This window comes from Lemur catta, chromosome 2 (assembly GCF_020740605.2).
Source record: "Lemur catta isolate mLemCat1 chromosome 2, mLemCat1.pri, whole genome shotgun sequence".
Lineage (NCBI taxonomy): Eukaryota > Metazoa > Chordata > Mammalia > Primates > Lemuridae > Lemur > Lemur catta.
The window spans coordinates 41491378-41516726 of record NC_059129.1 but is presented as its reverse complement, the minus strand read 5'-3'; the positions used below and the strand labels follow the sequence as shown (position 1 = coordinate 41516726).

The 25349-nt window shown below is 56.1% G+C and overlaps 1 protein-coding gene, 1 long non-coding RNA gene and 1 other non-coding gene across 15 annotated transcripts; 2 read left to right on the top strand and 1 right to left on the bottom strand.

The window, feature by feature from the left end:
- Window positions 1-572: 572 nt before the first annotated feature.
- Window positions 573-19494, bottom strand: DDR1 (discoidin domain receptor tyrosine kinase 1). Of its 12 annotated transcripts, XM_045541585.1 has the most exons (21): window positions 15783-16048; window positions 15324-15549; window positions 12938-12995; window positions 11758-11884; window positions 11563-11665; window positions 11148-11376; window positions 9612-9759; window positions 9274-9373; window positions 8619-8805; window positions 8263-8509; window positions 7698-7793; window positions 7452-7603; window positions 6372-6537; window positions 4973-5083; window positions 4567-4638; window positions 3667-3911; window positions 3411-3538; window positions 2990-3208; window positions 2301-2535; window positions 1657-1806; window positions 573-1535 (listed from the first exon to the last, which is right to left on the bottom strand). In XM_045541585.1, exons 4-21 carry the CDS (start codon window positions 11840-11842, stop codon window positions 1395-1397), a joined length of 2814 nt encoding a protein of 937 aa, XP_045397541.1. In that variant the 5' UTR covers window positions 11843-11884; window positions 12938-12995; window positions 15324-15549; window positions 15783-16048; the 3' UTR covers window positions 573-1394. The 12 variants fall into 12 exon arrangements, with proteins under 12 accessions (XP_045397541.1, XP_045397536.1, XP_045397540.1 ...); XM_045541580.1 differs by lacking the exon at window positions 12938-12995; XM_045541584.1 differs by lacking the exon at window positions 15324-15549.
- On the top strand, window positions 16151-22589 carry LOC123631704. Of its 2 annotated transcripts, none has more exons than XR_006733217.1 (2): window positions 16151-16189; window positions 21999-22589. It is a non-coding gene; the product is annotated as an uncharacterized LOC123631704 (long non-coding RNA). The 2 variants fall into 2 exon arrangements; XR_006733216.1 differs by lacking the exon at window positions 16151-16189 and adding an exon at window positions 17793-18312.
- Window positions 22590-24067: 1478 nt separating this feature from the next.
- On the top strand, window positions 24068-24202 carry LOC123633615. Its single transcript, XR_006733646.1, has one exon. It is a non-coding gene; the product is annotated as a U4 spliceosomal RNA (small nuclear RNA).
- Window positions 24203-25349: the final 1147 nt, after the last annotated feature.

Sequence of the window (25349 nt, the reverse complement as noted above, 5' to 3'; positions counted from 1 at the left end):
ACCTCTAACTGAAAATCAGTATTTCCTTCAATTATGAATATGGGCCAACCCCCCAAGTATTAATAGTATTAGCAGTACCTGTGACTTATCACTACTAGACAGCTATGTTTATATCCCACTACAGTTATAAAAATCTCAAAATATTGTTTATTCTCATTGCTATTTGGAAAATATAAGTAGTTATGACACTTGTTGCTAGATGTTATTAAAAAGCACATACATTACTATATCATAATTTCTCAACATTTTGGTAAACTGTTTCAATTGGTTTCCTTTGTAATCCTACACATTTTATTTTATGGGTCTTAGAACAATTCTGAGAAGGAATCAGACCTCTCCAGACTGCCAGAGGGGTCCATGGCGCCGGCCTGACTGAGCCCCCCAGGCCTCCTGCGGCACCTCTGAGCTGATGAGGGGCCGGGCCATGCAGAAACAGAACAGGATGTTGGGCAAAATAGGTGGTGGGAAATGGAATGGGGAGAGGAAGGAAAAAGAGGAGAAAGAAGGCCGGAAATGGGCCAGGAGTGAGGGGCAGGAGGAAGATTTTATCAAAACCCCAGAAAACACACAGCTGTGGAAAACTCAACCTTTATTATTACCTGCCTAGTGCAGGGGATTAAAATTGCCTCAAGCTAGGTCCATATATTAGTGTAAAAATCTGTGTCTCTCCCCTCAAAAATGTACAAACCCCAAGTGATTACAGAAAAACCAATATGGCAGCTACAATAGAGATGGCCAACCCCAGGGCCACAGGCCACTGCTCCCTCTTTCCCCCTAATCTCAATATTTGCTCACAGAATCGGATAGGCTTAGATAAGTTCTAGCTACAACGTGGCAGGTGGGAAGCTGGGCTGACTGAGGGCTGGGGCAGGGATCACCCCAGGTCCAGTGTTCCAGGTGGTGGAGGAGGAAGAACCCAAAGCTGAGGACAGTTGCACAGGAGCAAGCACAAGGGAACAGCTTTCTCCCCCTCTTGTCCTCCTCCCTCCCCCCAGATTCTCAGCCAGTGGGGTCCAGTGTGTGACAGGAAGAGAGGCTGGGGGCACAGCCACCTCTCCAGGAACCAGTGTTGTCCAGTGGGGCCCAGGAGCTCCGACGGGCCATGTCCAGTGTCTGCCCTATATTTGTCCCCACCCTTCCCCAAGGACGGCTAGAGGGGTCAGAGAGGTCCCATCCACAGGGCCAGCTGGGGGCGGTGGGGACTTCTAGGAAGGAGGAACAGGAAGGAGATGTGAGCGTGTCCAGGCAGGCCCAGCCCACCTGCAGTCACCGCCTCTCTCAGAGGTGCCGGGTCAGGAGGGGAGTGAGGTGGGGGGGCCGTTGGCGCCTCTTGTTTTAGTGTCCCTGGCTTCCCCTGGATGGCTCGCTGAGGGAGGGGCAGCTAATGCTGTGGTTCACACCGTGTTGAGCGCGTCCTCTGCCAGGAACCGATGCAGCTGGGCAAAGGGTGGTCGCTGCTCAGGCTCCCGGCTCCAGCACCGAAGCATCAGCTCATACAGGCTCTGTGGGCAGGCAGGCGGCCTGGACAGGTACACCTGCATTGTCACCGTGTGAAGGAGGGGCAGGGGACAAATGCTCTTTAGTCTCCAAGATGTCCACGTCATGCCCCCCGCCCCGACCTCACACCCACCTTCCCTCCCTTCCCTCCGCTCTGACCTGCCGGCCCTGGTCGCGGAAGAATTCGCCTGCGTTCTCGATGACTTGCTCGTCAGTGAGCTGCCCAAAGGGCTGGGCCCTGCAGAGCATCAGCACCTCCCACAAGGTCACCCCAAAGGCCCACACGTCACTTGCAGTTGTGAATTTCCCCTGGCACACGGAGAAGGCAACACAGGCAGAGCGGGGCATCAGGCATCACACCGGGGGAGCCCCACATCCACTCTGGGCCGCACTGCGGCCTGAGCCCTCCCAAGCCCAGGCCCTCCAGTCACGGGCCCACCTTTCCAAGCAAGCCCACCCCTCTCCCACCGGCTCTGCCTTCTCTCTCCACGGTCCCCCTCCTGGGCCCTGGCCCACCCTCATTTTCTGGTCCTGACCCTATCTCCCGCCCAACCCCTTCTGTCTCCAGCTTCCTCCCTCCCCTCATCTCTGAGTTCTGTGCCACCCTGACTCCACGCCCCCCTTCCTGTCATACCACTGCACCCTGCTTTCTCCAGTCCCTTGAGCCAGGGGGACCCTTGCTTTACAGAGGAGGAAGCTGCAGCCCAGAGGAGGCAAGTGAGTGGGGACACCAGAGCTGTGAGTGGCAGCCGGTGCTCTCCCCACCTGCCCTGACCCTGCTGGCCTGTCTCCGGGGTGCTCACCATGAGGATGCACTCCCAGGCCATCCACCGGATGGGCAGCACCGCCCGGCCCTGCACGCGGTAATAGTCCCCGGCGTAGAGGTTCCGGCTCATGCCAAAGTCAGCAATTTTGATGGTGAAATTCTCCCCAACCAGGCAGTTCCGTGTGGCCAGGTCCCGATGCACAAAGTTGAGTGTGGCCAGATAGCGCATGCCCGAGGCGATCTGGGCCGCCACGTGCAACAGCATTGGGTAGCTGAGAAAGGTGGCCCACAACAGAGGGTCATGGGGGGCACCTTCAGATTCCCATCCAGGAGACCAAGGGGAGCCCTCTCGCCGAGCCGAGAAGGAATGCCCACATGCCCATGCAAGGCTGCGGGGCTTCCACTCAGCCTCTCTGGCCCATCCAGCCCTAGGGAGCTCTTCTTGCACTACGCTCCCCAATCTGGACGTGGGGGGTGGAGGCTGAGAGAGGGCAGACGGGAAGTCACCACAGTGCTCAGGTTCCTCCCTGCCCTCACACAGTCATCTCCAGCCTCTCTGTCCACAGTCTTGGACTAACATGTCACATGTTCCTTGTGCCAGTCCCTCCTGGAACCCCTCCCGACCTCCCCACCCCATGCTGCCCTCTTTTCCTCCGGGCTGCAGTGAGGGGAGAGGAGACCCCTTGGGGAGCTCTCAGGGAAGGCCCAGGCTGGGCGGGTGGGTACCTGATGGTGGGCCCCTGGGCAGCCTCCCCGTCCCCAGGGGCACCCTCAGCTGCCTTGTCCTCCAGCTGGTGGGCACTGAGGAACTGGTTCAGGTCGCCATTCTCCATGTAGTCGGTGATCATGCAGAGGGGGTCGTCCTGCACACACACGCCCAGGAGCCGGATAATGTTGGGGTCCTTGAGCCTCGACATGATCTTCACCTCCTTCAGGAAGTCATTCCTGGAGAGGCAGGGGGCAGGTGGGAGGAACGCCCAGGGGGCGGCCCGCACCTGCCCTTCTGCTCAGGTGGACCAGGCGCCCCCACCCGCAGCACGAACGCAACCCGCTCTCCAAGATGGCACCCTGGGTCGGTCTCCACCATAGCTCTCGCTAGGTTGCTCCCCACCCTCCACAGCTTCCAGACGCCATCCCTGGTCCTCACCTGGCATTCTTGGTGGCATCTGGCCGTAGGATCTTGACAGCTACCAGCAAGGGTTGTCCCTTGCGCACGTTAAGGGGGAAATCAAGACTGACCAGATCTTGAGGGCTCTCTACCTCACACAGGTGCACCTGGGAAAAGAAGATCTTTTGCTAGGGGGTCTCAGCAAGGTTCACCGAGGTCACAGGGTCAAATGGGGCAACACAGTCACAGCTGACCAAGGCTCCTGGCTGGGGGGCCATGCAGGCATCCTCCTTACCTCCCCAAACTGGCCCTCGCCAAGCTTCTCCTTGAAGCGGAGCCGCGACCGAGGGAAATCCACTCTGGGGGGCCCATCCCCAACCGCCCCTGGGGGCAGCGCGGGCACAGCATAGGTGTTGCCCCCAGTGACGCCCTGCAGGGTGACAATGTCAGCCTCGGCATAATGGGGGACGCTGTTCTGGGGAGGCGGGGGCAGAAGCGGGGCACCCGGCTTCTCAGGCTCCATATAGTCCCCGCTGCAGGCTGGGGGGCGAGGGGAAGAAGACAGGACGAGGCATCAGGGACAGCGCCTGAGGGCAGAGTTCTCCACACCCCAGCCTCCCCGGAGCCCGGTCTCCAGTCAGGTGAGAGACTGGGTCTGCCCTGTGTCTTCCCTGGTATTCCACCCACCAACCTCAACAGACAGCACGCCCACCTGGGATGAGTTAGCTATTCCAGAGGTTTTCAAGGCAACGGAAATGGTTCACCGAAACTGCCATAATCTTACTCTAGGCATCTCCCAGCACATCCCATGAGACCCTGGGATAAGTCCCGGTTGAAAGAGAATTCCTCTGCCCACCTTGGAAGAAGGATGGTCCCAGCATCCAGTCACCCTTCCCTTTACAAACCCTCGGCCCGTTCTCCACCAGCTCCCTCCCCGCCAGCTACTCTACCTGCTTTCAGCCTGGCTCCTGCCGCTGCACCCAGACCCTCCCCACCCAACACACCAAGCTCAAAGACAAGCAGAGACAGGCACACAGAGGGAGAGGGTGACAGTGGCTCACAGCCCCAACACAGGTGTGTACACACAGGAGAGGAAGCAGAGCCGTCCCCTCTTAGCCCCGGGGAAGGGGTCACAGTGAGAAGGCAACACCGAGGGGGGAGGAGCAGACAGAAGGGCGGGGGCAAGAGCCTTCACCTCTGGGACTGCAGAGAGAGGACACGTGGGGAACAGGGCAAGCGCCCAGGGTGAGGCCCTCCTCCTGCAGCTCTAGAGAGGGGAGAACAGAGGAGTCACAGGAGAGCCTGGGGCCACCACAGCAACCTCCTGCCTAGCTCTGGAGAGCTGAAGAGATGGCTGGAGGAGGAGGAGGGGCAGAGCTGAGAACCGGTAAGCTTTCTACTCCTCAGGTCAAGGGGGAGTCCTTAAGAAGGAGCAAGCAGCAGCAGAGGTGAGCTAAGGGCACAAGAGCTTCCTCCCTGGGGGCTCAGGAGAGCGGAAGAGGCCACAGTGGGGCGAGGAGGGAGTGCAAGGTGTGAGGGCTTTTCCCTGCCCCAGCAGAGGTGTAGGGATGCTGGCGGAGCCCAGGGGCAGAGGGGCTTACCCTGGGTGTTGGTGGGTTTGGCCCAGGCGGGTGTGGGGGGGCCGGGGCCTCGAGGGGGGCGGGCGTAAGTGGCCAGAAGGAGGCGGTAGGCTGGATTGGAGAGCAGCAACGCTGTCGGGAGAAGGAGGGGGGAGACACGGGGAAGGGATGAGACTCAAGGCTGGACAGACAGGGAGACCCAGAATAGGCCAAGACCAGGGCTGATGGGAATGACTGTACTAAGAGACAGAGACGGGACAGAACAAGGACCTGGGGAGTGACGGATAGCTGGGTAGATGACGAAAGGGTGGACGGACAGATTGAGGATGGTGGGGAGGACGAATGGATGGTGGATGGATGATAAACAGATATTTGAATGGTTGGATAGATGGACAAATGGGTGTATGAATATAGACAGATGGATTGATGAATATGGATGGATGAATAATGGATGGACGGTAGGATGGACAGTAGGATGGACGTTAGATGAATGGATGATGGATGGATGGATGGATGTACAGACGAACAGGCAAATGAATGTATAAATATAGATAGAAGGATGGATGGGCCGGGCGTGGTGGCTCACGCCTGTAATCTTAGCACTCTGGGAGGCTGAGGCAGGAGGATTGCTTGAGCTCAGGAGTTTGAGGTTGCTGTGAGCTAGGCTGACGCCACAGCACTCTAGCCCAGGCAACAGAGCAAGACTGTCTCCAAAAAAAAAAAATAAAAATAAAAAGGATGGATGGAAGGAACAAACATGGTGAATCTAGGAGAAAGAAAAGGGGCAAGGGAGACACAGTGAGAGGGTACAACAAAGAAGCCAGAGACGGTCGGGCGCGGTGGCTCACGCCTGTAATCCCAGCACTCTGGGAGGCCGAGGCGGGAAGATCGTTTGAGCTCAGGAGTTCGAGACCAGCCTGAGCAAGAGCGAGACCCCGTCTCTACTAAAAATAGAAAGAAATTATCTGGCCAACTAAAAATATATATAGAACAAAATTAGCCGGGCATGGTGGCGCATGCCTGTAGTCCCAGCTACTCGGGAGGCTGAGGCAGGAGGATCACTTGAGCCCAGGAGTTCGAGGTTGCTGTGAGCTAGGCTGACACCACGGCACTCTAGCCTGGGCAACAGAGTGAGACTCTGTCTCAAAAAAAAAAAAAAAAGAAACCGGAGAGATGGAAGCAGGACAGAGATGGGATGAGAGCACGGGGCAGTATGCGGAATACATGGCAAGTTTGGGGCAGAGATTATATGGTACAGACATGGAATGATATAGACAGTACCCAAGAGCACAGAAATAAGAAAATGAGTTGAGAATGGGGAAGACAGGAAAAGAAGAGAACGGGAAAGGAGAGGGGAAGGGATACGATAAGAAAACAGGCAGAGAGGACAGAGCTGGGCCTGGAACGAGGCAGGTCTTACCAGAGCCGCTGGGGACACAGGGAGCAGAGTGCGGCGGATTCCCACGAGGCCGGGGCTCCTGGTAAGGGGGTGGCTCTCGAGGACCTGGGCGGTTGTTGATGAGTATGGTGTCCCCGGGGACAGAAAGATGAACCGTCAGCTCCTCTTCCAACACCCGCCGCTCCGCCTGGTCATGGGAGCGGGAAGGGTTAACTGCGGCCGCTGCTCGGGTCCCTGCGCTTTGCCTACTTCTCTCCCTTAGCCCTCACACCCGCCCTGTGTCTGTAGCCACATCGGCGCCATCTCATGTAAAGAAAGCGAAGTTCAAGAGCATCTAAGTAAACTCCTTGATGTCCCACAACGGGATTCCAGCCTAACTCCGACCTGTCCGTGATTAGCAACCTTCACGCGATCACCCCACTGGACTCCGGCTGGGAGGTGGCTCGGGCTCTGCTCTCCACCTGCTTGCACCGCCCCTGCCCCCAGGCTGACCGGCGCACCATGCGCACGGGCCTGGTTTGGGCTGGCCAGAGCGGAGCCCCCGCAGGAGTTTGGCGGGGGCAGAAAGTGAGGCCAGGGTTTGTCTGCTCACAGGCCCTCCGTCGGGGAGGACCAGAGCCCACTGCCCCTGTCAAGCGCCCTCTCCAGACTCACTGCTGCAGGGTCCTGGGACCCGCCCTACTCCTCGGACTCTACACACCCTGCCTGCACCTTTGGAAGCGGTCTCCTTACGAGCCCTGCCCTCCTCTCGCGATGCTACCGAGGCTGTGCCCCGCAGCCCCCGCCGGCCCCTGCATGCACGTGCACGCACGCACACCCACACGCACGCACACCCACGCACGCGCACGCACGCACATGCACACGCGCACGCACACACGCGCGCACGCACATACACGCGCATGAACACGCGCGTGCGCACACGCACGCACATACACGCGCGCGCACACACGCACACACGCACACACACATACACATGCATGCACACATGCACATACACACGCACATACACATGCATGCACACATGCACATACACACGCACGCGCACATACACACACACACACACACACACACACACACACACACACATGCGCCGCTGCCCACCTTGCCGAGGAGCCTGCGCCAGTGCAGCCGCCACAGCATGAGGGCGATGATGAGCAGCAGCAGCAGGATGATGGCCACCAGGCAGCCGATGAGGATGGCGGTCGGGCTACCCTCGGCCTTGGCCACGGGCTGCTGGCCCCTGGGCTCGAGCTCTGGCAGAGGCAGAAGGGTCAGCACCGCAGGAGGGGAGGCCGGGGAGGGACAGCGCGCAGAGGCCACTCGCCCAAGGGGGCCCGGGGTGCTCACCCAAGCTGCTGAAGTTGGTGGGAGGTGGGCCAGGCGGCCACCAGGGGGCTGGCGGGAAGGTGCCCCCCAGAGCGAGAGAGGAGTCGTTCACCACATCTGGGGAGAGGCAAGAGAAGAGATGAGGGAGTCAGAGGACAGGGAGACCCAGGGAGGCGCTGAGCTGTCAGAAAGGGCAGGAGCAGGGGTGACTCTCAGTCACAGCTGGAGGGCCCCAGCTGGAGAGGACTTTAACCCTTAGTTGCTGGATGGTGGGGACGTGGAAGGTTCCCAGGGGAGCCCAGTATGAGGGTCCTGGGTGCAGGAGGCTTAGAGGAGAGGCCATTTCTCAACTAGTACAGAGTATCCCAGTACTTTCACAACAGTACCATCACACTGGCTCAACATCAGCACGAAGGAAAGACAGAGACATGCAGGGAACCAGGGGCAGAAGGGGCACCCCTGGCTGAAAAGCCTCACAGGTGACAGACAGGATGCCAGGAGCGGGTGTTTTGGGGGCGCTGCAGGGTTAGGAACCAAGTCAGCTGGCAATCCCGCGGCTGGGTGGTCGGCGTACCCGGGGGCTTACCAGAGATGAAGGAGATCTCACTGAAGAGTAACCAGGGCCCCGCAAAGAAGAAGCGGCACTGCAGAAAGCGGCCCACACGGCCGCCCAGGGGCACCGACACAGCCCGGGCTCTGGGGTCCCCCAGGCTGCCCCCCAGGTTGTGGCGCATGGGCTCCCCCTCCCAGGCCATGGCAGGGCCCCGCTTGAAGTGACATTCTACTCCGCCAGGTAGGCGGGCTCCCAACGTGTGCATGTTGTTACAGTGGACCTGGGGGAAGGGAGGAGGGACACAGGGTCAAGGCCAGGAGAGCCCTGGGGATGCCCCAGCAGCACCTAGCCCAGCCTCGAAGCCCTCCCTGAGAGCTGGACTCACTCACCTGCATGGCCTGGAAGGCCCTCAGCCGGTCAAACTCAAACTCCATCTCCACATAGCCGCTGGGGAAGCTGCGGTTGCTCCATCCCACATAGTCATAGCCTGGCCAGACCCGCAGCTCCTGGCTCTTCCTAAAGTCATCCAGCCCCACCACGCCGTCTGCCAGCTGGCCCAGACCGCCGTACTGCAGCCTGGACAGGAGGGGACCAAGAAGAGGAGAAGGGACGAGGGTCTTGACATCCAGGTGCTATGCCCCCACCCCCAGTGGCCTGGCCTCCATCCACTCGCCCCCCCACCCCACCCTAGTGCGGCTCACTCCTCCCTTCTCCCCACCCCACCCCCAGGACTATCACAGGTACTTTGCAGGTCACACCCTGCACAAAGGCACCACCTGGAAGAGGTGCCATGTGATCTGTGATGTATTTGTTGTGACAATTTCCAACAGATGTGTGTTAGCAAAGGGGTGCCTTTTCCTAATTTGCACAAAGTGTATATGGGCTAGTAGCCACCCTGCTGTCCTTCAATCCCACTCCTGTCCCTTGAGGCCCCACCTAACAGATACCTCCCCCCAGTTCTTCCATCTCACTGCCCATCAGCCCCCCACACTCTGCCCTCCCTCCCACCCCAGGCCCCCATCCTGCAGGGCCCGTTCCCCTCACCCGCCAACAGTATGTCCATCGTAGGTGGAGTCGTTGAGGTACACGGCCTCTGACAGGTACATCGTCTGCCCCACAGGGGCGGTGTAAGACAGGAGTCCATCTGGGCAGGGCGGGAGAGGGGTGTCAGGCACGAAGCCTCCGTCCCAGCCCTGCATCAGGCCAGGCAGGTTTCAGGCCCCTTTCTCTTATCCCTCCGCTTGCCCACTGGTGTCGGGGAACGACCCCTTCCCGCTCAGAGTGATAGCTTCCCGACAGGAGGAGGAGGACCCTGGATACCCAGCTCCACGTTCCCCACCCCACCAGGCCAGGAAACCGTCCTCAGGGGCTGCGCTACTCACCCCTCCACAGGCAGCCGTAGAGCTCCACCCGCAGACAGACGCTCATGACCCGGTCAGCCCGGGGGTAGAAGCGAACCAGTCGGGCCACCATAGGGGGCCCAAGGTCCTTGAGCACCACTCCCTCAGGGTCCTCGTTACCTGAGATCACCTGGGGGCCAGGAAGCAAGGGTGGACAGGTGGGAAGGGCTCATGTCAGAGCTCACTTCCCAGTCACCAGCTGCTCCCTGCTGCGGCCCACAGTGGCCACTAAGAGATCCCTGAAGGGCAGCACCAGGCACACAGCACTCGGGGTGCAGCCAGGCATTTGGAGCAGAGACTCTGACCCTCTCCCAGCCCTGACAGTCTGTCCTCAGGCTCCAGGCTCAGCTCCCCGCTCTCCTTGCTGGCTCCATCCATTCATCGCCAAGACATGCATCCCACTGTGCCCAGATTCTACCCGGTCCCCACAACCCTGGACCCCTGCCTCAGCTTTCCTGCCTGCTGCACCGCCCTGTTCACTCAGCAGCAGTCAGCTGAGAGCCCACTCTGTGCCAAGCCTGTTCTCAGCGGTGAACGTCAGTCCCTGCCTCCACGTGATTGAGATTCCAGCTGGGGAAACAGCTGTGAAGAACAGGGGGCAGGGTGTGGGGACAGAGCAGTGAGGTGCGGGGTTCCCTGTGACATCCTTCCCCTCCGGGCTGGAGGGCAGCAATGGGGTTTCTCCTACTTGGAATCTCAGTCCTGCAGGGGCAGAAAAAGCTCCGTGGGGAGAACTGAAGGAAGCAAGGGAGAGCCTGGGAGGGGGAGGAGCTTTCCAGGCACAGGGAACAGCCATGAATGTGTCCTGAAGCAGCGGGAAGGGGCCCTGGCTTGTTCCAGGGCCAGCAGGAGCCGCAGGCAAGAGCCAGGCCAGGCCGGGCTGGCTGCACCCGCGAGGGGCCCAGCTTTTGCTCGGGCAGAGTGGAAGCCAGTGGAGGGGTGTGAGCCAGCTGCACCTGTCTGATTTACATGTTTAGGGTCCACTAGACGTAGCCCCAGGTGGAGGTTTGACGCCAGGCAGAAAAGGGCAGAAACAAGGAGAACAGTTTGGCGTCTACTGCATTCATCCAAGGCTAGGGCAGGGGAGCTGGAGTGGTGAGGAGTGATCGGATTCAGGAACGGCCGTGGAGATAGAACAGATGGCCCTGCTTATGCTCTGGAAGAAGGAGGGGAGAGAAGCAGAGGGATCGGGGATATCACCTTAGTTTACGGCTTGGGCAACTGGGCAATGGTGGCACCATTTCCTGAGCTGGAAAATGCTGGGGGAGGAGCGGGTTTGGGGTGGGAGTGGGAGTCAAGTTCAGCTTGGGAAGTTAACGGTAAGTCTGAGACGCCCATTAAACAACTAGAAGGAGAGGTCCAGAGGTGGTCAGGTTTGCGATACTGGATGGAGCTCAGGGGCAAGGCTTGGCTGGAGGTGATATGAACTAGAGCATCATCAGTGTACAGGTGGTGCTTAAAGTGTAGCCGGAAAAGAGGAGAGCCAGCCTCCCCTGGGCACTGCCCCGTCTGCCTCACCTCCTGACCCCAGCGGTCTCTCCAGTCCATCCAGCGGTGGCCATCCCGGGAGTAACGCAGCCGGTAGCTCCGGGAGAACTCCTTGCCCAGGCCCCCGGCATGCCGCCCCTGGGTGCCCACGAGAGCCACCAGGTGCAGCCGCTGTAGGTCCACCTGCAGGTACTCCTCCTCCTTGGGAAACACGGACCCTGCAGGGCACCATGCCCCGTCCCCATCGCTGCTCTCCAGCCTGGGAGGGGGAAGGAGGTCGTAGGGAACATGTGGCCCTCGGTCCGTGTCTGTCTCCAGTATTTAAACCCCCCCAACCCCAGACTTCAGGGGTTTTATTGGCATGGGCAGAGGAGTTGGAAGGGCAAGCAGAGGTCCCAGGAGCTCTGCTTGGGGCAGCCCCAGCTGTGCCAGGTGTGCCACTTACCTGCTGTGGCGGGCAGCAGTGGAGTCTGACCAGGAGCTGGAGGCAGAGATGTCACTGTCCGGGATGGTCCGGTCCTGCATGCCCAGGGCATAGCGGCACTTGGCTGGGTGAAAACAGGCATGTGACAGGTCAAGGCCCTCAACTCTCTGCCTCTCAAGTGCCACCCTTCAAGGGCCCGTGATTCAGTCTCCTCACCAGGGTCAAAATGTCCCTTCATGTCAGCATCTCCAGTTGCCACCAAAAGCAGCAGCAGTAGAAAAGAGAGGGCCCCTGGCCCCATAGCTCTTGATCCCTCAGGCCTAAGGGGGTGGGGACAGCATCTCTGCAGGGGACGAAATGGGTAGTGGTTAAGTTAATCAGAGGGACTGAGTCACAGCCGACAGCAATAGACAGAGACAGAATGGGCCGCTTTGGGGACAACAGCAGTAAAATGATAACAACAGAAATTGTTTAACAGCATCAAGTATATTTTTAGAATGTTTTCCATGTGCCAGACACTAGGCTAAACCCTTAAACAGAATCCATAATTTTATCTTCACAGTCCCTTCTTAAGGTAGATACTATTACATTTAACACATGAAGAAACGGGGGCAGAGATCAGTTTAATAACTTGCCTAAAAAAGCCCCATTCTCCTGACCGATAAAGGGCAAAACACCCCATAAACAGTGGCTCCGAACAAACATCTGTAAAAAATGCTTATAATATATACAGTAAAAAAGGGTTAATAATTATAATAAACCAAAGCCTCTTACAAATTGACAAGAAAGAAACATATAAACAACCCAATAGAGAAATAGCCAAAGCATCTGAATAATCATTTCATAGAAAAGCAAAGCCAAATTGCCAGCATACATTTTTTTAGTCAAATTCACTAGCGTCAGGGAAATACAAATCAGATTGACAAAATATTTCTTAAGGCTGTAACATCTCTAGGTGGTGGAGAGTGACGAAAAGGAAGCCACCGTGTACAATGGTGGAAATGCAGCACTATCATCCATGTGGAAAGCAATCTAGCAATATCTACTACAATTAAAAATGCACATCCTCTTCAACAGAGCATTCCCTCTTCCAGTGATCTAGCCACATGGAGTGGGGGAAGCACCAGGAAGAACACATGTCCAGAGATGTGTGTTACGCACTTTTTGTAAGAGCCCAAATCTGTAAGCCATGTGAATGCCCGCAAAGGATGGGCTGGGGAAAAAATTAAGGTTCATGGACTACTATGCAGCTACGAAAAGTAACAAAGTAGCAATAAATCTGACAGTGTAATTTCCTGTGCAAGTGTTGAATATAAAAAGCAAGATACAGGGGCGGGGAGAGGGCAAAGAAAAACAGAAAAAAAGCAAGATACAGAAGTATGAAAAATTATCCCACCTTTTGAAAACAAAGGATAAAGAAACCTCCGTGTTTGTATATACACCCGTATGTACGTCTAGAGAGAGGGGAGACATAATAGACTATAACAATAAAACATAACATGAGTTAACATGAGTGAGGAAAAAGAACAAAAAGCAAAACAAAAAGGGTAAAGACAGGCTGATTGTACTATTTTTCTAAATCCTGTAACATAGGGCAACATTGATGCATTTATGTAAAATCACGTGATATGTAAAAAAAATTAAAACAATATAAAAATTATTTTGATTTTTAAAAAATAAAGGTGTCCCAGAAAAGGCTGGGCAACTCCTTGTGGAGAATATGATAGAATTAAACATCGGATAAGCCTGGGCCAGCGGACCCTGGTCCCTCCAGCTAGAAGCCCAGAATTCTAAAATGGGGAGCCCAGCACCTCCAGTCTTACTGTCCTCTACAGCCCTGCGGCCCAGCAGCATCAGCAGCACCCAGAATCTCAGCCGCCCTGGACCTGCTGAATCGGAATCTGCACGATCCCCACTGATCTGTGCCCCTTAAAGTTGGAGAATCCCCACTCTGTTCCTCCCAGGCCCAGGCAGCTCACTCCACCTAAAACCATTCCAGCTGGCATCTCCTCACAAACCCAAGCAACTCCTCTCCCCGCCCCAGGTGTAGGAAAAGTTATCCTAACCTGTGCTGGTCCCAGAGCCCTGCACTGATTCTCCGGGCCCTGGAATCCTCAGGGACTTCCGACACCTCTCACAGCCCTACGCCACCCTGCCATCAGCTCCAAAGCATCCCGTCCCCAGCTCTCCCTGCTCTGCCTTCCCCTCCAGAGACCCAGACATCCCGTCTCCAGTTCCCTCTTTCAGAAGGTGGTTGCCTCTGAAGGAAGAGCCCAGGGCTGAGGAAAAGCTGAGTTGCCTTGGAGATGAGGGTGGGTCTGAAGACCAGGAAGCCAGGTCACCCCAGGAGGTAGGGGGAGTGGGGGATACTCCCCCATCCCTTTGTCCTCTTCCAGCTGCTCCCAAAATGCTCTAGGGCAGGAATGTAAGAGGCAGCTGGGACCCCAGAGCTCTGAAGCAGCAGCTGAGGGGGATGCCTGAGTTGCAGGGGAAACTTGGTTATCAAAGGACAGGCTAGAACCGGACAACATCATGCCTGGTCCCTTGGGGTCCAGCGCCATGGTGCAGGGGAGCAGGCTGCTGGAGTCCCAGGAGACTGGCCTGGAATTCCTGGGTGCCACTCTCCACCCCCACCTCTCTCGGGAACAGCAGGACTCTTGTTCCCCTGAGAAACCTTCATGCCTATCCCAGATGAGTCATCAGAGCCAGACAGAGCCAAGAGGAGCCCCGGGCAGAGACACAAAGACAGACAGACAGAGGATGGAGGCAGGGGGAGGCAGAGCGAGAAACACAAAGCAAGAGGTGACTAGAGCAGGCTCAGAAACACGGGGCACAGAGCCAAGCAGAGAAACACAGACGAGCACAGAGACATCTGGGGCAACCCGTTTCCCAACATCTCCAATCACCCCATCTCTCTGCACTGCGTCTTGACCCCACCATCACACACGTGGTCGGGCCCGGAAACCTACCCAATCCCACCCCACCCTGCCCAATTACAACCAATTACAAGCCAGGGCCAGGCCACCCTGCCACAGGTCCTTCACTCTCCCCCGCCCCCCTCCACCTCCCACCCAGACAACGCCACCCTCACAGCTCTGTACACACACACACACACACACACACACATACACACACGGTAAGACACGCGAACTTACTGAGCTGGCTGTAAACACTGGGGCTAAATGTAGCACACACCCCCCTCAGTGTCTCAGACAACCCCTCAGACAGACTTCCAGAGACAGGGCAAGCAGCCACCCACTGCACACATCAACTCCATCCACACCCTGGCATACTTTAAAGTCCAACCCCGTCACCTAGTGAATAGCCACCTTCAGACACCTGTGAACATGAAATGACAGACACCACATGCTCCTGTGACCAGAAGACAGTGTGAGACACACACACTCAGGCTCTTGGGCACACGATCCCCAGAGAACTGGGCCCACCCCGTAACACACAAGGGTGACCAAGCCAGAAGGAAGTCAAGGGTGCAGCGAACAGGTGGACAGTTGGGCAGGAAGAGTGACAGTAGGATCAAGAGCCATTTCTCTGGTTCATTTCCCTATACATTCTGCTTTCACCTGTCTCCGCTGCATCACTCAATTCTGGAAACATCTACACCCCTCAGCAACAGTGAGCCAGAGCCCAGACCCTGGCAGGGGGTGGAGGTGCTGGAAAGGAATGTCCAGCCAGCAGGGGACCTGTGGGGTGAAGGCTGGGTGGGGGGCCAGGGTGCTGAGCCCCTGAGGGTGGTGCTCACTGGCAGTGACATTATCACTGACCATCCAGCATGGAAGAGCGGTGTCACTGGTAGGTTAGAGTGTCAGTTCCTCCCTCTGCTGGGCTGTGGCCAGGCTGTCCAACTGGGAGTCGGCTGGTGGAGGCTTAACGGCAGGAGCCCGCAGGGACTGGCCAGGTGGCGGGCAGGCCCTTTCTCCAAGCAGCAGATGAGATGACTCAGTGGGGCTACATGGGAGCACCTGTCCTCCAGGCCTCAGTTCCTCCACGCTGAGTAGAGGGGCCTTTCTCAGTGCCGGAACGCGCTCTTTCTCGGAAGTCAGGGGCTTTCCCCGTCTTCAGACAGCGAGCCAGAGCATGGGGCGGCGGGCAGGTCGGACTGGGAAGAGCTGGGCAACCAAGTACAGCCCGGGACGTCCTGCCTCCCCGCCTGCCAGCTCGCTCCGGCCGCCGCGCCTCCCTGGGCCCCAGGCCTCGCCCCGGGGGGCCGCCGCTGTCCCTACCTCTCATCGCGCTTCCCGGCAGACCCAGGCGTCCGACCCCGGAGCGGGGCCTCCTCGGCGGCTGGGCGAGGGGAGGGAGGCGGAGGGAGCCAGGAGCCGGGAGCGGGAGGCGCCGGCGGGGCTCGGGTGTCGGGAGGCGGCTCCCGCGAGCAGCTGTCGGGGGCCTGTTCCGGGGAGAGGAGCCAGGGCTGGGGCGGCACGGGTCCAGGCACCGCCTCCCCCTCGCCTCGGCTCCCTCCGCTCCTCCCCCCGCTCCTCGCTCCCTCCCCTCGGCCTCCGCGCGGCGGATTCGGGCTCGCAGCGCTCCCTTCCCCTCCCGGACCGAGTCGTCCCCGCGGCTCCCGCGCCCGGCGCCGCCCCCCGCCCGCCACGCCCACCCGCAAGGCCGCGCGCCCGGCCTCCCCCAGGTAACCAGCCCCGGCCCCTCCCTGGCGCGGCATCCCGCCGCCTACCGCGACCCCACCTACTCGCGGCCCGCGCCGGCTTCCCCGCGAACGACAACCTCCGCAGCCGAGGCCCCGGCGCGGCCGCAGCCCGGCTCAGGGCCTCCCACACACGCAGGCCCCGCGAGGGGATGGCGCCCCCCTCCTTCTGGGCTTGGTTCCGGGAGAAAAGCGCAGGGAGCAGCCCCGGGGCCCAGAGGAGGGAGCAGGTTCCCACCGGCCCGGCGCCCCGCCCCGCTGCGGGAGCTCGGCAGCGGAAGGGAGCAGCGCTCACCTGTGCAGCCAGGCCCCAGGCCGCTCTTTCCGCCCCGCCAGCCTTAGCTCCTCCCTGGCACCCTCGGGCCGTCTTCCTCCAGGGCCCCAGAGCCTGCGGGCCGGCCCGCTCTCTTCTAGCCCCTTCCTCTCTACCCCTCCTTCAGTTCCTCTGCCCAGCGCCGCAGGGCACTGCCCAGTCTTCCCAGGGACCCAGGCTCTGGTTCCCCTGGGCGCCCTGCTCTTCCGCAGGGCGAGCCTCCCTTGGGCCCAGTCCGCTCTGGCCCCGGTGGGTGCCGAAGGGTCTGATCACCCGCAAGGAGAGGCCAGCAACGGAGCCAGGGCAGGGTGGGTGTGGGGAGGAGGAGGAGGATAGAGTGAAAATCAGACACAGCCAGAAAGGAAGGGGAAAAAAGAGACACAAGAAGCGTGCAAAGGGACAGGGTAGGCCAGTCACACGGTAGAGAGCTGCTGCGCGGTGGACACGGGGACACACAAAACTTTGTGGTGGAAGGTGCTCCGTCCCACTCAGCACCACGTCGGCCCCCCGACCCCTCTTCACCCCCCCACACCTCGCAACCACCTAGACAACGTCACGGTCGCAGGACGGTCTCTGTTGCAGATCCCCGCCCCATTGCACCTCACAGTAGCTAAAAGCTCACACCCTGTGTGCAGTCCCAAACAACAGTCCCACAAAAGAAACACGAAGTCCCAACCAGACAAGTACACAAAAGCACTACCAGGAAGAGGCTGGCGCGTGGGAGAGGCCAAGGCACATAAAGGCACAAGTTCACAAACCCTAGGACGCCCCAACTGCTAAGGGCCCTGCTAACAAACAGCCCCAGGGTCACTCGGAGAACTGCTTCTTCCCGCCTTCCCCTCCGCCAAGCCCCCAGGGCGTCCTCCAGAGCACCTACCCCTCGGGAGACGGCGCTGGGGAATCTGGGCCCGGGGAGGCTGGGCCGGGGGTGGGGCCGCGCTGGGGGTGGGGCCAAGGCTTCCCTGGGGACTCACCTGGACGGCCGGCAGCCCCGCCCTCCAGGGGCTGAGTTCGGGGAAGCCCGGGCCAGGCGGGCCAGCTGAGCTGCAGCCCCTCACACCCTGCTGGGACATTCCACACCGCGGGCCCACGTCGGCCCGGGTCAGGCGGCATGGCAATGCCAGACGGAGGGGTTCGCAGGGGAGAGCAGGGGAAGCCAGAGGGTCCTGACACCTTTGCCCCCTCTTCTCACTCTCTCAGGAGAAATTCCTAGTCGGAGGTGCCCACCTTGCCCCAGCTCAGGGCTGGAGGAGTGGGAGTGGTGCGGGACTGGGGCCCAGCGGAGTCAAGTGACAAGAGATAGGGGCTGGAGCCGGCTGGAATGCGAGGCTCCGAGCCGAGATTCTCAGGGGCCAGAGAGGGAAATCCCAGCCATCCAGGGGCTGGGATAGCAGCGCCAAAGACTGCCTGCCCACCCATCGCTGGGCCCCAGAGCCCATCCCACATCTCCCGCGTCACTCCGAACCCCAGAAGGCCCCCAATGTCCTCCAGAACCCCCAAACACCCTCTACCCCTCCGCATCCATGCCCTCCCATAGGGCTTCCCTCCCCTTCAGGCTGATGGCCTCCTGCTGCCCAGGAAGGAGAGGAGGGAAAACAGCTGAAAAAATGTGAGAAGAGGCACATAGGAGAGAGGAACGAGCAGCTTCAGGCTTGCAGACCACCGGCCATGCAAGGAAGCCAGCAGGACCAGCGAGAGGGACAACGGACCGATGGGCCCCCACACACTAGCTGCAGCTCCCTTCTTGCAGAGCCAGCTGCCTCTGGGGGAGCAGGCCGGTTGGCAGCTGGGGAGGGTGAGAGGCCACCAGTGGGGGGCAGGGCGAGGGAGTGGACAAGGCCCTGGGCATGAGTCAAGCCACCAAGTACAAATGGGAAACTGAGGCCCAGGAGAGAAGGGGGAGGAAGAGATGACGTAGTTCTGGGAGAAAGATGAACCAGGGCTCAGCTGTGGAGAGCCTGGGAGGTGGAGAAAGAAGGGCAGAGGACCAGAGGAAGGAGGGCCACCAATGGTCAGATGCAGACAGTGGTGAGGGGGCAGGAGAGGACTGAGGCCAACGCTGTGGACTGGGGGTCAGAGATGAGGAAGAGGGTGGAGGCAGAGGGCATGCACAGCAGTAGGAAGACCCAGGGACTCAGAGGAGGAAACTGAGGTTTGGGGAGAAAAGGGCTGGACCACATAAGGGAACTGGAATGGCCACAGAGGGGAAAGGGGGGGCGACAAACACCTCAGAGAGGAGGGGAAACTGAGGAGCCTGAGAGGTGGGCAAACAGACCAAGGGAACAAGGATGAGGCTAGAGAGAGAAAAAGGGGTTGGAGTGAAACTGAGAAATGGGGGAAGAAGAGGGAGACTGAGACACAGGGCTTGAAACTAAGGGACACGGGGAGATGAGGCAGGTAACAGGCTGAGAAAGGAAGGGGCACTTGTGGGATAGACCAGGGATCAAGCCTGTTTCTGGATGGCAGGACGCCCAGGCCCAGCCCTCCCCTTGGGGACATCCTAGCCCCTCAGCCCGCTTGTGGGCACCGTGGCCCCAGCTCTATTCCCCGTCCTTCCCCTCCTCCCTCCGCACCTCCAGCAGGGAGGGCCCAGCTCCAGTGCCCACTCCTGCCCTCCCAGTTCAGCTTCCTCCTTCTCACCTCCAGCTCGAGGTTCTCCTGGGTCCCAGTCCCCGCCAGTTTCAGACCTTTGGGGTTCCAGGTCTGTGGTTGCTGAGGCCGCCTGGCTTTGTCCAAGCATCCGGGCCCAGGGCCCTGGAGCAGCTGCCTGGGCCAGCTGCGGCCGGCTTCAACGTGACCATGGCAACCCAGTCCCGTTCCCCTCTCGGAGCCTCTCAGCCCCCGCAGAGAGGGAGGGAGCAGCCTGGCCCCAGAGAAAGGGAGGGGAGGCTGAGAACTGTGGAACTGAACCAAAGAGAGACCCCAGACAAAGAAACCCCAGACAAAGGGAGGTGCAGGGAGGCAGAGCAGGCAGAAAGCGGCACTGGCTAGCTGTGGCCAGAGCTTGCGCCTTGCCAGGGGAAGAATCCAAGAAAGAAAAATAGAGGGGGAGTGGGGAGGGTAGCAGGACTGACTTGAGGTGGAGGAGAGGTCAGAATTGACTGGCGGTGGTCCTTTGGAGACCTCCTTCTGAGTCCTGACAATTCACTTCCTTTTCCCAGGATTTTGTACCTTGGGAAGAACCAGAATCCCAGTTTCTTAGTTGGCTGCCCCCAAAGTATTATATGCCCCCCAATTACACCAATGGCCAAAGGAAGTACCTGAGGCCAAAAGGCACCCTCGGTTTTCACAAAACCCCAATTTCAAACATACTCTGACCTCTTAAATGCAAATGGCATTGTCAGACATTGTACTCCAGTTCTTGGTTTGGAAACTCTGATCCCAAAGCCAAAGGTGACTGATTAGGCTTGGAGGGGTGGAGCAGGGAGGGAGGGAGTGATGTTGCCGCTCCCAGATCCTGAGGAAGCAGAGAGCCAATTGGAGAGGGGAGAAAGCAGGCTTTGCCTCTGAGAGGGAGGACCAAAACTGCCACTGCTGCGTCCCAGTTCCCTCGCCAGTAAAATGGAGTCTGTTTAGATGACAATGAGATAGCAACCCTAAAGTACAGGCCCACTTGATGGAAGCAACCATCCTAACCCCACTAACATGATCTCCCTTTGTGGCTTTCTGATGTGTCACTTGGGATCTCTGAGTTCCACCTCCTAATTTGTCCCACAATGGTAATTTAAGAGATTACCTAGGGCAGGTTCAGCCCTCCGGGCATTTACAGTCTAGAGAGGTGTCACAGGTGTCTGTAAGTCTGTACTGCAGAAGAAGGGACCCCTCCCCTGCTGCAGGCAGAGCTGTAGGGGGTCCTGGCAATCCTGCGGAGGGACAGGCCAGGTCCTCCGGAGGGGGCAGGAGGGGACACTGAGGAAGACCTTGTGGAGGAGCTGGGCTTGACCTGGCCTGGAGTCAGGTTGAGCGCTGCAGAGCTGAGCCGAGGCTGTTCCCGCTTCCTGCCAGCGCGGTCGTCGGGTGCAGGCGCGGGGGTGACAGGGGAAGGGCATGTCCGCCGGCAGAGCCAGGAAGGCAGATTTAGTAGTTTGGCTTATCTGAAGGTGAGGAGGAAGGGCCTTGGGGTTTTGAGCCAGGAAATGAAATGATTAGATTTATGCTCTTTTTAAAAATTTTACTTGAACCCCCTTTCAAGAAAAGATTTATGTCCATGTAAAAGTCTGGCGGGCCCCGTGGGCGCACCTGTAGGTAGTCTCCGCTACTCAGGAGCCTGAGGCTGGGAGTTCCGGGCTGCAGTGAACTCTAAGTGTGGTCGTGCTGTGAATAGCCGCGGCACTACAGCCTGCACAGCACAGCGAGACTCTGTCTCTAAAACAAAATAAAAATGAAAACAATTGTAAAGGCAGCGGCGTATTGGATGCACAGTTCAGAGCAATGGCCGAGGGAAAGGAGGAGTTAATCCCAGCTTCATCCTGTCCTTTCCCCCTGGTGTTTCACCCCCGCCCCAGCAACGAACGCCCTGAGCAACTGGCGAGATCCCAGGGAAGCCATGCACGTGCCAGGCATTTTCCTGCGTTGTCACCGGCCATGCGGTTGTCTCCTCGGCGCCCTCTCACGTGCGCGGGGCAGCGCTCTCCATGCAAAGAAAACCAGGCGGTGAGCAGCCGTCATTTGCCTTAGATCTGTGGCAAGCTGCTGCTTCCCACGGAGGATTTCTCCTAGATTCCTCCACCCCACTCTTCCAAAAGGGGTAGAGTGATCTAGAACGGCTCGCTGGGCCGCTGGACTGACCCGTGCGGGCGAGTCTTCTGCAGGCCGCGGGTCCCTGCGTGAGCAGGAAGGCCACGGGGGGCGCTCGCCGCGCAGGTGACCAACGGCAGTTGCTGAACGTGCAAAGGGACCGCCGGCAGGGAAAGCCCTGCAGGCCTGGGTGTGCAGTGGCTGGAAGAACCCCACACGGGCAGACGGGCGGGGACGTCAGAGAGGCTGAGTGTAAGCCCAGGGCAGCTGCGGGGCTAATTAGGGTGCGATATCCTGAATGCACGCCTCAGAGATACCGTCTTCTATGGACAGAATCTTAGAATCTTGACTTTCTCCCTTCTGTAAAAAGCCTGTGGCATTCTCAGCAGCCCGTTGGGACTACCGAGCCTTGCTCTTGCCGGGTCTGCTTTCAGCACTTGCCTGAGCCATCTGATCTGGCCCACACGGCAGCTCTGTGATGTGGCATACTGAAATATGCCCACTTTACAGGGGTAGAAACTGAGGGTTAGAGAAGTTAAATAACTTGTCCCCTCCTTGCCCCCACCACACGTGCACACACACACACACACACACACACACACACACACACACAGTAACTGGCAGATCTGGAATTCAAATCTGTGTCATTTTGACTCTATAGCCAAAGCCAGCCTGAGGGTCCCAGCCACTATCATTTTTCCAACTCTAGTGGTATATAATAAATTCTTCTCCCTTCCTTTCTAGTCCTTGAAGACCGTGGGATGTTGTCTTTAATTCCTCTAACTTCCTTCAACTTGCAAGAGTACTGGTGGCTGAAATCATTCTTGTTTCTGTACAAAAAAATGTGCAGAGATCCAAAAATGGCAAATAATTTGTTCAAGGCCACGTTGGAAGTCAAGGTCAATGCTAAGATAGTGTTTCTCAAACTGAGACTTCTGGACTCCTGAGAACCCATGAATACCCTGTGAAAATTTTTCAATTCCATGTTTTCATTTCCTTGGTAATTTCTGAAAAGTATTATAAGCATGTTTTTGGAGCGTATGTAATTGATCCTGGCCCTGCATTTTGTGTTTGTGTTTACCTATTTATAGCTTTCATTGTCTTGGGTGCATTTGTACCAACTGAAGGCCAGTAGACAAGTACTAACAAAGATTTCTTGGTAACTTGAATAGACATGAGAAGGTGAAGAACTGAGTCACTACCGGGCGCACAGTGGAATATCTGTGCCAAGTGTGTAAGAATCTGCATGCAGCAGTACATGTTCATCTTGCCAGCAGCAACTTCATTTCAGAAAAGCAACGCTCTTCATCATATTAAATTAATGTTAGTTTCAAACTTGCCTTTCTACTTTTGTTTGTATTTATTGCTACTTTTTTTGGTTTTATAACTGCTTAAGTTACAAGCATAAAGAATTCATAGTTAGCTGTGTTTGCATACATAATTTGCATACATTTAAATTAAAAAAGTAATTTAAGTCAAGTCCATGAAATTTTTTTCCTTCCAAAAAGATCTCTCCATACAGTATTCAAGTTCTAGCCCCACAGCAGACCTAAACTAAACCTGGGCCTTTAGGAGTCGCCAAGGAAAACCTGCAGTGTTGGAATCCTCCTTAAAGGTCAAGGTCTCCCCCATCCTTGAAAGAGCCAGTGCAAGGAAGTTAGAACCTGGGGCACTCTGGGCTATGAGTGCGGAGGGGAGGAGTGATTCATAAAGGGAGGAGGTCATGGGGCAGACACCTGGGGGAAAATCCAAGGAAAATTTACAAGATAGACTCAAGAATTGAAGTGAGAATGTTTAGAATTTTTCCCAAATAAATATACACAAATTTTTGAAGGAAATGGCAGTGTCTATGAAAATGTTAGTTGTGTATTTTCTTTTACCTAACAATTCTACCAATAGGAATTTATCCTACAGATAGATGTATTTGTACTGGTGTGCAAAGATGTGTACAACAGTTTCTATTACTTTGTTTGAAATAGGAGAGTGAGAGACAACTAGTTAAACTGAGACAAGGACTTGGATATAAGTCATTTATTTGGGGTGAGGGATCCCAGGAAGCACAAGTGAAGGGCTGGGAAGAGTGAGACAGGGAAGGGAGAAGAGCCAATGAAGTGTGTGTTAATGAGCAGACTACTGTTGGGCCCACTGGGACTTAAAACTGTTGGAACCATCTAAGGAGCCATATAGAATGTTCCACAAAACTGTCCCCATAAGGGGATGGAAAGGCTGCATTATTTACCCACCAACTCTGTCCCTCATTGATAGGTGTGGAGCGGGGGAGAGGAAACTTCTTCTCTGCCTCCACCAAGGACCAAAGTTCACTGAAAGATCAACTCACACTTAGGCAGATTATTAATAATAAGAGAAAGAGATTTATTTGCCATGTGCAGGGAGGAATCACAGAGCGATTACCCAATATTCTAGTGGGGTCCAGAAGTTTATATACCCTCACTTTAGCAGGGAGGGGAAGATGTGGACTATAGGTAATTCTGTTTGGGAGCAATGAATCATTACTAGGGAGCATGAATAGATACTTGGGAAAATGAATGGATGGGGGGAAACACATTGACTTCTAAATGATTCTCTTCAGAAAAATTAAATTAGCCTGAGATATAGGTATTATCTTTAAAGTGGGTTGGGCCAGGTCTCGTTGCATTCTTGATCTTCTTTCCTGCAATATATTAGGATAACAGGGAGGCAAAGGAAAGGCAATTGTTACTTTTGATGGGTCTGTCTGGTTTTGTGCAGATAGAGGGAAAGCCCCTTCCAATGCCTGTTGAACTCTAAGGGCCTTTAATTCAAAATCCTCTTTAAGCTCTGCGCAGTGGCAGTATCATAGCCAATGAGGTTTATCCGAGGCGCGATTATTGCTAATGGAAAACTTTTCCCAATACCCTGCCATAATGACTATTAAAATTTAAAAAAGAGAGAGAGAAAAAAAATACTCTTTATACCAAGAAGTCATATTTTAGGGTGAAATCCCCTAAGCTCCTTCATTGATGAGTTGCCCTTGGAGGTGTAGAGGAGGAAAAATCTTTTTCCTCTACTCTCTTAAGTTCAGTAAATGAGGCTATGTGAATTAAACTGACAAAAGACATTAACAGGGGGAAGAAAAAACAAATTTAATTATATATGTACACACAGGAGTTCATAAAAAAATGTGACTCAAGGATTTGGGGCTTATATGCCATTTTAACAAAGTGTCATAAAGTATGAAGAAGAAACTAGACAACTGAAAAGGGGTTTGGATCTTCTGGGGGCTAATTTATGGGAAGGTGACTAGAAAATGTTTGGTAAATAAGGGTTGTTCAGTCAGGTTTGTCATGCAGGTAAGAGCCTTTCAAGTGATAAGACTTGTCTCTGGAGTGCTCTTCCTGATATGGGAAGCCCAGTCGTCTTTACAAATGGAAATTTGTGAAATTTGTGTTACCTTTACAAAGAGAAATTTACATACTGATTTTAGAAAGGGGTAGGAAAGAAAGCTATTAGGTTGGTGCAAAAGTAATCGCAGTTTTGGCATGGTTGAAATTTGCTGTTTGATATCAAAATACATTCTTGAATAAATGTGGTTATGTTATACATCATTTTAATGCACATTTTTTGCTTTATGTATTTTTGTTAAAGACTTATTACTTCCTGTTTATTTTATATTTATTTTACACTATGGAAATGATGTTAGACAAAAAACAAATTCAAGCAATTTTCTTATTTGAGTTCAAAATGGGTCGTAAAGCAGTGGAGACAACTCGAGACATCAACAACACACTTGGCCCAGGAACTGCTAACGAACGTACAGTGCAGTGGTGGGTCAAGAAGTTTTGCAAAGCAGACGAGAGCCTTGAAGATGAGGAGCACAGTGACGGCCATCAGAAGTAGACAACGACCACTTGAGAGCAATCATGGAAGCTGATCCTCTTACAACTACAGGAGAAGTTGCCAAAGAACTCAACATCGCCCAGTCTACCGTCACTCCACAGTAGAAGCAAATTGGAAAGGTGAAGTAGCTTGATAAGTGGGTGCCTCATGAGCTGACTGAAAATCAAAAAAAAAAAATCATCATTTTGAAGTGTCATCTTCTCTTCTTGCACGCAGCAA